Source organism: Balaenoptera physalus (genome assembly GCF_965194825.1).
Source record: "Balaenoptera physalus genome assembly, chromosome: 7".
Lineage (NCBI taxonomy): Eukaryota > Metazoa > Chordata > Mammalia > Artiodactyla > Balaenopteridae > Balaenoptera > Balaenoptera physalus.
This window is the reverse complement of record NC_138886.1, coordinates 1,408,080-1,418,569: the sequence shown is the minus strand read 5'-3', so window position 1 is coordinate 1,418,569 and position 10,490 is coordinate 1,408,080. Positions and strand designations below refer to the sequence as shown.

Genomic DNA, 10,490 nt, shown 5'->3' with positions numbered 1-10,490 from the left:
CCCCAGGGTCCTTCCCTCTCCCCAAGGGACTGACCAGATGACTTGGAAATTAGGGAAAGGACCCACTGTCCTTGTCCCAGGGCAACTGTGAAGGATCAACCCATGAAAATGGTCCTACCACCCTGCCCTTTTTAACCCTGGGCTGAGGACACACAGGCCTGGGAGAGGAGGCTGCTGGCAGAGCAGAAGGGCCAGGAGAGGGCGCAGAAGAGGATGCAGGGTTTCCATGGCAACCTTCAGCTGCCTAGGCTGGGAACCACTGGGCAGAGAGGCTCAGGAAGGAGACCCCCGTGGGTGTGTGGGCCAGGCTGGCAGGAGTGTGGTCCCACTCTCCTGCTCTCCTTTCACTTCATCGCTGCTGGACAGACAGATGGACATTGCTCAGGGACCCCACTGGGGCAGGCAGCTCCTCCGGCTGCACGCCTGCTTTGTGCCTCACGCCTCCCGGGCGGCAAGTCCAGACGTGGGCCGGCGGGGAAGGGCAAGGGGTGCATAGCACCTCTTGAGAACACCTGTGGTAGGGCTTCCAGGGCCCAGCGTGCCCTGAACAGCTGGCCGCCTCCCACTCTGCCCAGAGTCCCGTGCCCCCAGGCCTTCCCAACACTGCTTCCCGGTGCCGGGCACCCCTGAGCTTGGCACCCTGCCTTCTGCCTTCCCTGCCCTCCCCTCCTCCCCGGGAAGTGGCCGCACGTCCCCTGAGTGCCCTCCGTCCTCCCTCGACACGACTCTGCACTCCTGCAGCTCCAGCCTGACTTGGGGGCGGCCCGTCCCCCCTCCAGGCCTGCCGGGGGGTGATGGTGTCTGAGGGCAGGGGAGGGTTGGGGGCTGGGGCCTCGTCTCCTCCACACCTGGCGGGGGACAGGGTGTTCAGGCAGGTGTGGGGGGCTCCCGCAGGGGCGAGTGGGTGTCCCGGGGACCAGGTGTGCTCCAGGCTCTGTGGCCACACCCCCGGTGTGGCAGGTGGCACACAGGAGATGAGCATCCAGCGCTCAGGGGCCAAGGCCAAGGGCAAGGCGAGCGAGGGGAGGGGTGCTGCAGGGCCCAGGGCTCAGGGACCTTCCTCAAGTTCCAGCTGTTCTTCCAGGTTCCCAGCCAGCAGGCCTGCTCCTGTCCCCCAGCCTGGTGGCCCCAGAGGCACCTGGGCTCCCTCTGGCCTTGCTGTCAAATGGAGCACCTGTCCCAGAGGGGCAGGCAAACTCCCGGCCCATCGGTCCCACACACGAGTCTCATGTCTGCTGTGCTCCAGGGCCACGCCAAGGGCTTCGCAGGCAACACCTCATTCACCGGGCTCCCATTTGAGAGAGAACAGAGAGGCGCAGAGAAGGGCTGGGGCCCCAGTTTGTGAGTAGCCCTGCTGTGTCCCAAGCCCCACACTTGCCCTACACTCTAGATGAGCTGGGGGGGGGGGGCGGTCTAAATGCAGAGAGGATTTGTCATCAGTCAGTGAGCATCTGTGCGTCAGCCCCATGCCAGGAGCTTCCGCGATCCCAGCTGGTCCTTGCCCACCTGCAGCACACAGGTGCTCTGCCCAGCCTTCTGCCCACCAGTAAGGACCTGGTACGTAGCAGTGACACGTCTATAAGGTGAATGTCACACAGCCTCCGCCCCCAGTTATGTCTGTGATGTCCAGGTAATGCTCAAAGTATAATGTTAATGGGGAGGGACTTGTCTAGTGGTCCAGTGGTCAAGACTCTGTGCTTCCACTGCGGGGCGGCACGGCTTTGATCCCCGGTCAGGGGAACTAAGATCCTGCATGCTGTGCAGCTGCGCCCAAAAAAAATTTTTTTTAATGTTCATTGGGAGCAGAAGACTACAAAACTACCTGCGCTACATGATCCAAGTTACGTAGCAACCTTGTCAGTGCATACTGAGAACTGGGTGTAGTGCGGTGAATGGCGGTCCCAAAAGAGACATCCACCTACAATGGTAAATGTGACCTCATTTGGGAAAAAAGGGTGATTGCAAACGAAATTAAATTAAGGCTCTTGAGATGAGGTCATCCCCAGTTAGGGTGGGTCCTAAATACAAGGCAAGTCCTTTCAGGAGGAGAGAAAACATAGACCGAGAGGAGAGACACAGGGACAAGAGGGGAGACCTCATGAAGATAGAGGCAGAGATTGGAGTGATTTGGCCACAAGCCACGGGACACCTGGAGCCCCAGAAGTTGGAAGAGGCAGGAAGGACTCCTGCTGGACCCTCCAGACAGAGCGGGACCCCACCAGCACCTAGATTCTTCTGGCTTCCGGAGCTGAGAGAGAACGAATTTCTGTCATTTTAAGCCACCCAGTTGTGGTCATTTGTTACAGCAGCCTTAGGAGACTAATACGGAGGCCCGCGCCCCATCAGGCAGCATTTAACCAGCACTGACTGTGCCTTCTGTCACAGTTCCAATGGGTCCAGCCTCCCAGCGAGCCTGGGAGGTAAGTATCAGAGAGACAGAACTTGCCTGGGTTGAAATGTGAGCCCAGGCATCTGGCTCTTCACCACAGCATGGCCTGGCTTCTCTCCCCAGGGGGTCTGGGTCCACGACCCACCATCACACTCCTGGAATGGGCAGCTGCCAGTGGGCAGAGAACCCCCAAAAGGGAGAAACCCACTGCATTTTCTGTTCGCCTGGGGGGCTTCCTAGCATTTATTTGGATCAGCAGGTTCGCCTTCCTAATTGGTTTAGGCTGTTGTTAAAAGGTTCCCTCTCCCACCCCACACCCAAGGCCTGGGGGGCTTGGAGCCATCCCAGGAACCTGGAGCCCAAATACACTCTCCTTTGTCTCTCTCCTTCTCTGTCTCTGTCTGTCTCTCCCTCTCTCTGTCTCTGTCTCTCTCCCTCTCTCCAGCACTCACAGGCCTGGGGGCACAGACGGGCAGGGGCAGGGGTTTCCATCATACAGGCCAAGGACGAGCCCCTCCATGGAGAAGTGAGCGCGTGTCTGCTTCATGAGCACCTGCTTCCTCCCCACAGGCCCTGGGGGCATAAACTGGGTGATAAAGCTAACAGCTGCCAGCCAGAGCCCCAGGAATGCCGCATGGCCAGGTGTCATTTGAAGACACGGTGGCGGTGTACAGCCTCACGCACACCTCTAGCCATTTCCTGGATGTGTGTCGTCTCCCAGCGAGGTGCTCCGGACCCCGTGGGTGGACAGACCGTTTCCTTCCGGGCTTCCTGCAACACCTGCTGTCCACCCTGCAGCCCCCACTCTCCAGGGACTTTGAGGCCCCAAGGGGCTGTGGGTGATGTCTTAGGGGCCTTGGGGCAATGGGGGGCACATACCCTAAAACTGTGCAGAAGAATGAGCTCTTTCTCTGGGTAACGAGATTTTTAGAAACGGTGGTAAAAATGAGCGCTCTTTTTACTTAAGCACGTATGTGTGTGTGTGTGTGCATGCACCTGTGTGTTTGGGTCTCTCCTCTCTCCGTCCACCTCTTTCCTCAGGTCCAGGTCAGGCACCTCGGCCAGTGGCACCTGGTGGTGATCCCAGCCCCACTGGGCCCTGCAGGAGCAGCCTTGTGTGGGGAGGGGGCCCCGGGAGGTGTGGGTAGGAGGAGGCGGGGTCTGGGAGGCCGTTGTCTGGGAGCTGTCACGGCCACCGGGACATCCCCATCTTCCCCCGGCCCTGGCAGATGCCTGGGTGGGTCTCAGAGGTAGAATGTCCTGTCGAAGCCCGGGTGCTGGTTCTTAGTCCCCGGGATGGCTCCGGGTAGCCCGCTCACCTTCCCCCAGCCTGGTCCTCATCCGGGGTCCGTGTCAGCCTTGAGTGACCACCTCTCTGCAGGGGCCCAGGCCTCTCCACTCCCAAGGGCTCAGCCACAACCCTGCAACGGTCCACTGTCATCTCTCACCGGCCTCTCCAGGGGACAGAAGCAGGAAGGGGCCAGTTAGGAAATCAGGGCTTGACCTCAGCTCCCCCGAGGCCCAGCCCGGCCACCGGGGCCATCACGGCCCTGGCTGTTCGTCAACGGGAAGGGTGTGCTGATGAGGCAGGATGCCAGGGAGGGTGAGTGATGGCGGGCAGGCACGCGGCAGGTGCCCCCAGGTGGAGGCGGCACTGTTGATGGCCGCCAGGAGCAGGGCCCTGGGTGTGCTGACACTAAACCCTCGGCACTCTGAGTGCGGTGGGCTGGCTCACGAGAGATGGTGCCTCTTGGGACCAGGTCCGGCATCACCGCCCGCACCCGCCCATCGCAGCCCCTCCCTGCTCCCTGTTGACCGGGGCTAGAAGGAGGATCCAGGTGGAAAACTGCTGTTCTCCCCTCCGGTGCTCCTTTGGCGATGAGGACGGTTAGGCTGTGTTCACAGCCTCCTGAGGAAACGCTCCGCCTGGGCTGGTGCAGCGAGCGTCACGGGGGAGTTTACACGACAGAACGCACGGAGCCCAGGTGTGTGCGGGCAGCAGGTCTCTGCACCTGGCAGGCTGCGGGGAGGGGTGAGCAGCCGAGTGAATGGCGGGGCGAGACGGGTCCAGCGCCAGCAGGGGCAGGTGGTGATGGAGGGTTGGTGCCCCCAGGAGCTCCTGCTCCCCAAGACCTGTCACCTGGCAGCCCCCTGCTCTCCGTGGAGCCGAGCCACACCTGGTCTCAAAACTGGGTGGCCACGTGGGCAATGCATGTTGGGCCTGGTGCCTGCCCACATTCCACCCTCCTTTGCGGGTCCTCTCGATGGCAGACAATCGGGTCTCTGGATGGGAGAAGACACACCTCTGTGCCGTGTGGCGAGGACCGCCTGCAGGGGTCCAGTGGGGCCAGGAGCCCTGGCACGGGCAGCTGGCATTCCCTGAGCTCTCACTGTGTGCCAGGCACAGTGACCATCACGGTCCAGACTCCACGATCCTTCCCAACCCCGGCAGGATGGGGCTGCTGAACCCTATTTACAGGTGGCAGAACCGAGGCTCAGACAGGGAGAGCAACTTGTACCAGGCACACAGCGGGGTGGGGGTGGGGATGGCCTAACTCAGAGCCGGAGCCCTTGGCCAGCTCACTGCCCAGCACCCCCAACAGGGTTCTAGCTCCCCCGGGAAGCTCTGATAGAAAGTTGAGACCCTTCCAGCCCAGGGACCTGAGCTCCCCAGTATCTCCGCTCGCAGGAAGGAAGAAAGAAGATGCCTTCCCTGCAGGACCACTCTGGGGCCAGGAATCGCTCCCTCACTCCACCGTTCACGTCACATCACTATGAGGGTGGCCTTCCTGGTATGAGGCACCCGGCCGCAGACCCAGAGGACCCGCAGGGGGCTCACAGCAGCGGCCTCCTGGGGACACTGAGCTTAGGCCTGGAACGGGCAGGGCCCACAGCAGCCCCTGCCCTGACACTGAGGCCAGCTCAGGGGTTCCCCAAGGACGCAGGCCTGGGGCTGCCGTAAACGAGGGTGGTGCCCCTACCCGCTGCACCACCCACCCTGCAGGGGCCAGACGGCGGCCGCGGCCAAGGCCGAGAGCAAGGCCTTGCCCAGCTCCTGTGGTCATCGGGGGAGGGTGACCTGGCCAAGCCGCCGCCGCCGCGCTCTGAGCACAGATGGTCCCATCCCCGCTGCCTCTTCCGCCGGAAAAACAAACCAGCTCGGGACCAACAGTCCTTTTTTACCTCGTGTTTATTTTCACGGCCTTTGCCTCTGCCTGAAGCCAGCGTCCTGGGGGCTGCGCTCTGCCGAGGGTCTGGCTGGGGTGGCCATGGCATTTTCCTGACCTTAGGGCAGCTCTCCAGATAGGCGCCAGGGTGCTCCTGGGGAAAGTAGCCCATCTCCTACCCCCAGACTTGTCCCTGTCCCATTCGGTCACAGCAACTTTTCCAGGATTTGGAGTCTTCTGGCTGCATGGTCAGGGGGGAGGGGGTTGAGGTTGAGAAGGGCAGCAGGACGGAACCAGTGAGACCCTAGGGCAGTCAGAGCCGAGGGGGTGGAGATGAGGCCACGTCACCGGTCAGGGCCACCAGGGCTCCCGGGAATTCGCAGGGGAGGAGGTGGCCTGGCATTGGGATACTCAACTCGGGTGGGTGGGCACGGCCCCGCTGCTCTACCTGCATCCTTCCAAGTTTTCAGCCATCCCCATTTCACAGACAGCTGAGAAGGCCAAGGTTGGTAGGCGGGACCCTGCAACCCAGGGTCTCAGAAGTGAGAAACGGGGAGGGGGAGGGGGGCGTGCTCTCAGGATCGTGGCTTCTGGGGCCAGGCCACACACACGCCTAGGTAAATGTTTCTCCATCCTCCCACACGGGCGAATTCACACGGGGGACAGACTCGCTAAAGCAGCTAGAGGGGCATCCCCGGGGCCTGCACCCCACTGCCAGTTTGGAGAGGGGCTGAGGCACGCTGGGGCCGGACTGCAGGAGAGGCAGAGGACCACCAAGGGGGGGAGAGGTCACTTGCCAAACAAAGGCGGGAGGCCAGGCCTCCAACGGGGGGAAGAAACGGGGGCGGCGAGGCCAGTAGGGCTGCACCGCCACGCAAACGGCCTCGCAAGCCCCAGAAGCCCCCAGAAGCGAGGCCGCGCCAGGCCCCGCCCCTGCACTCACCCTGGGAGGCTAGGGGCGCACCCTCCTGAGCCCTTCGCCAGCCGAACGCTCAAAGGCTCCGCCCCTTCCCCGCCGCGGGCCGCTCCCCCGACCCCGGCTTTCTCCCCTCCCCCCACCGCGCGGACGGGGGGAGGGACCGGCGGCTCGGCCCGCGCCCCCTCCCCCTCGGCGGCGGTGACATCACGGCCACGGCGGGAGGGGCGGCGCCGCGCACATCACTTCCTCGGCGCCTCCCGCCCGCGCGGACTGACGGACGAGTGGCGGGCGGTGGACGGCGGAGAGCGGCCCGCGGACCGGCGCGGGGCGGCGCAAGCGTGGGGTGCGCGGCCCCCGGCCCTCGGCGCCCCCGGCCCCATGGCGGGTCCGGCCCCGCCCGCCGCTGACGAGCTGCTCGGCCCTGCCCGGCGCCTCTACTCCAGGTGGGCAGGGCAGGGCAGGCGGTGGGACCGCGCGGGGCCGCGCGGGGACCGGGCAGCTGGGGCCGCTGGAGGCGGGATTGGCCGGCCTGGAACAAAGGCGGCGGCGAGCGCGCAACGTGGCGGGGACGCCCCTCCCAGCGGGGCCGGCGGCGGTTGGGGGCTCGGGGTGGGGAGGAGGGTGCCGGGGGAGGGGGTCGGAGGCTGTGGGCGCTGGGCCTCCCACGGCCCACGCCCTCGAGAACCAGGGCACTAGCGGGTGGGCAGCGTGGGCCGCTGGGATGGGCTGCCGCCTCCCGGATCGCCCCCTCGCAAACGGTGTCCAGGGTTTGGGAGACTGGCAGCTTCTACAGCCCTGCTCTCCTGGCAGCTGGGCCCTGTGGCACAGCAGGCGTGTGGTGGGAGCTCCAGGAGCTTCCCTCCCAAGCCTGGCACCACCTCCCCACTGCCATGGCCCGAGTACTGCGTGGGCAGGGGCACATGGTATGGCTGAAGAGACCAGGATGTGTCACACGTGGGGCCCTGCCCCCACCAGCCCACCAGCCCACCAGGTGCCTGTGGTCCAGCAGATTGTGGCTGGCGTGGGGCTGCAGAGCCAGCCAGCTAGGTGGGTGGGTGGGCGCCTGCCTGAAGAGGCTCCTGGCTCGGGCGGGTTCATGGGTGATGCCAGCGGTCTGAGCTCTGCGCCCCACGCGCATCACGGATGACAGGGTGGCCCTGGCCAGGGCCGCGTGCCTGGTTGGTGACTCCAGGCTTGTCGAGGGTGTGCCACAAGGTGATGCCCTGGGCCTGGCCCAGGCGGGCACGGGCACTGGTGTGCAGGTGTCCGGCAGAGCGGCGCAGGCATGAGTGCTGGGCCGGGAACGCTGACTGACTGCAGCTCCTGGAGGCGGGCCGGCTCCCCACGGTGGGGACAGGCCACCGACTTGGGGGGACATCATCCTGGCTCCCCCCAGGCATCCTTAAGACCTGGGGGCTGCTGAGCCTTCAAGAGGCCTAGCCTGGCCTGCGAGGATTCTCCAGCCCGGCCAGCAGCCCAGCAGCCCAGCAGCCGCAAACGTCTGCTGGGTGCCCCCCCTCCCCCGATGTGCAGAATGAGGCTCTGGGGCCCCTCCCACCTTGGTCTGGTCTGTGCTGCTGGCCAGAGACACAGCCCCCATTGTGTGGTCTCGGGATGGAGCGCTGAGCCCCCGGCCTGGCTCCTGGGCCCCACGCAGGGGGAGGGGCGTGTGAGTGGGTTTGTTGGCAGCTGACGCTGGAGGCCTGTCCTAGAGGACCCTCTCCATGGCCCCGCCTTGGGAATGGAGAGCTGTGCGGGGCTGCATTTGCCCCAGGGTCGTTTCTCCGATGGAGAGGGGGTATTTTGGAAGAATGACACGTGTTGATCTGGCAGCCACCGGCTGTGTGTGTGTGTGTGTGTGTGTGTGTGTGTGTGTGTGTGTGTGTGTGTAGGGGAGCTATGGCGGAGGAGGTCCAGGGGCGCTGTAGCCCTGGGAGACCCTGCACAGCCAAGCCTGGGGTCCACATCGTGCTAGTCTCCCCACAGGCTTGACCTGGCAGCCGGGGGTGTGGGCTGGCACCAGGGCCCGGCGGGGACACACCAGACAGGACCCTGGCCTGGGGGAGCCGTCCCTGGGCAGGGGCAGAGCTCAGAGCGAACGCTGGGAGGGGCCCTGAGCCTGGCCTGGATTCCTTGCAAGCTGAGCCCTGAGTGGAGCTCGAAGGGGCAAGCCCGGCAGAGATTTGGGGGGCGCGGCCACAAGCCTGCCTTCAGGGCCGTGAAGAGGCCCCTGAGGGTTTGGAGCCGAGCGTGTAGCCGCGGCTGGGTGTGCGCAGGCCCGGTCCTGGTCGGAGCTGGCTTTCAGAGGCTGCCGAGACGCCCTCAAAAGGTCATCTGTCCCCTCAGAGCCTGTGTGTCCGGGGAAGACCACCTGTGGCGTGGGAGCGGAGGGGTGCAGGCAGCCCGGCACGTGGATGCCCCGCAGACAGGATCCCCTCGGTCTGAGCACCCCAGGGGTGGCTGTTCTGCGAGAACCCCTGTTGTGTGGGGGGCCAGGCCAGGTCCCCTCTGCCGTGGCCCCGCCTGGTGACTCCCCTTCCGCACACCCACACCGCTGCCTGGCGAGGTGAGTTCAGTTCTTACAAAGCGGGTTCTGGGCGGAACTGGGCTTAGAACGCACACGGAGAAGGGCCTGAGCGTGAGTGTGCTCATGAGCCCACCGTGTCCCCAGATGCGGCCCTGGGGAGGCCACCGGGTCAGGGAGGCAGGAGCGGGCGGGGTCTCGTGGGGTGGGGGACGGTTAACACTCAGAGCCCCGGTCCGCTGCGCCTGCGCCTGCTTCCCCAGAGCAGGGGTTTGGGAGGGGGTGCCGAGGGGCCCGGGGGGGATGGGCAGGTGGCCGAGAAGCCCCCGAAAGTGGGGAAGCCACAGGCCGTCCTCTCCCGGCCCCCTGGCTCCCTTCCGGCCAGCGGCTGAGTGCTCCTGCTGGGGGCTGGGAGGGCAGAGCTGGGGCCGCAAGCACCCCGCCGTGAGGTGCTCCTGAGAGGCGCCCCGTCAGCAGGCGCCCGGACGGGGATGCCACGCCACGTGGCCATGGCGGTCGGCCCTACCCCGCGGCTCCCTAGAAGCGTGCCCCTCGGCGCTTTCTAGAGCTGGGCGATGGTCGTGCCCCTCCCCTCCAGTGATTCCTGCCTCTCCCAGGCTGCCTGTCCCACGATGCTCCTAGATCCCCCGCCCAGACTGAAGGGGAGCCGGCGTGGCTTCACTGGGGCCGGCAGGACAGGGGGTGAGCAGGGGCCCTGGAGCGTCCGCCCAGAGGCCCAGTGTGGGTGACAGCCCTGGACAGGGACGCTGGCATTTAGCAGAGAGAGGGGCCGATGGGGGCGCAGCCCCTGGCCGGTGAGCCTCGGTGGTGGGCGCCGGGGGCCAGGCTTGGAGACCAGCCTCGGCGGTCTGGTGGGCACCAGAGGACGGCGTGCCATCTGGGGAGACAGGCAGGTGGGGCAGGAGTGCTGATGGACAGCCCGTGGGGGCAGGGAGCAGGGCAGTAGGGGCCAGGCGGGGCCGGGCTGATGGCTACTCCCGGGGTGCTGTCTCAGGTGCCGCAGACAGGTGGGAGGGGTGTGGGGCTGGTGTGGTGACCAGAGCAGTAAGGCCGGCCACTGGGCGGTCAATAATCACTTCATTAACTGGTAAGCCAGTGGGCAGGTGGCGGGAGCTTGGCAGACACTACCCTGTCTCCTGGCCACTGCGGTCTGGCTGCTGGGAAGGCTGACCCTGGTCAGCCACTTTCAAGGAGAGATGTGCTGGGCCGTCATGGTGTTGGATAGCAGATCTCACAGGTGGACGGGGCCTGGCTGGGGCGGGCAGGCTGACCCCTGAGGCCCCTGAGGCGGTGGGCCGGGTCTCTCCCCAGGAGGTGAAGGACTGTAGATTAACAATTAAGCATCGGACTTCCCTGGTGGCGCAGTGGTTGAGAATCCGCCTGCCAACGCAGGAGACACGGGTTCGAGCTCTGGTCCAGGAAGATCCCACGTGCCGCGGAGCAACTAAGCCCGTGCACCACAACTACTGA

The 10,490-nt window shown here is 65.2% G+C and overlaps 1 protein-coding gene across 2 annotated transcripts in view; it reads left to right on the top strand.

The window, feature by feature from the left end:
* The first annotated feature begins 6,726 nt into the window (after positions 1–6,726).
* Positions 6,727–10,490, top strand: part of GPSM1 (G protein signaling modulator 1) — a 30,724-nt gene continuing 26,960 nt past the window's right edge. The window contains exons 1-2 of one of the 2 annotated variants that reach the window (XM_082469354.1): positions 6,748–6,918; positions 8,822–9,041. In XM_082469354.1, coding sequence (XP_082325480.1) covers positions 8,890–9,041 — 152 coding nt within the window. In that variant the 5' untranslated portion in view covers positions 6,748–6,918; positions 8,822–8,889. Of the gene's footprint in view, positions 6,919–8,821; positions 9,042–10,490 lie in introns of both variants that reach the window. The other variant, XM_082469353.1, reaches the window with a different exon arrangement.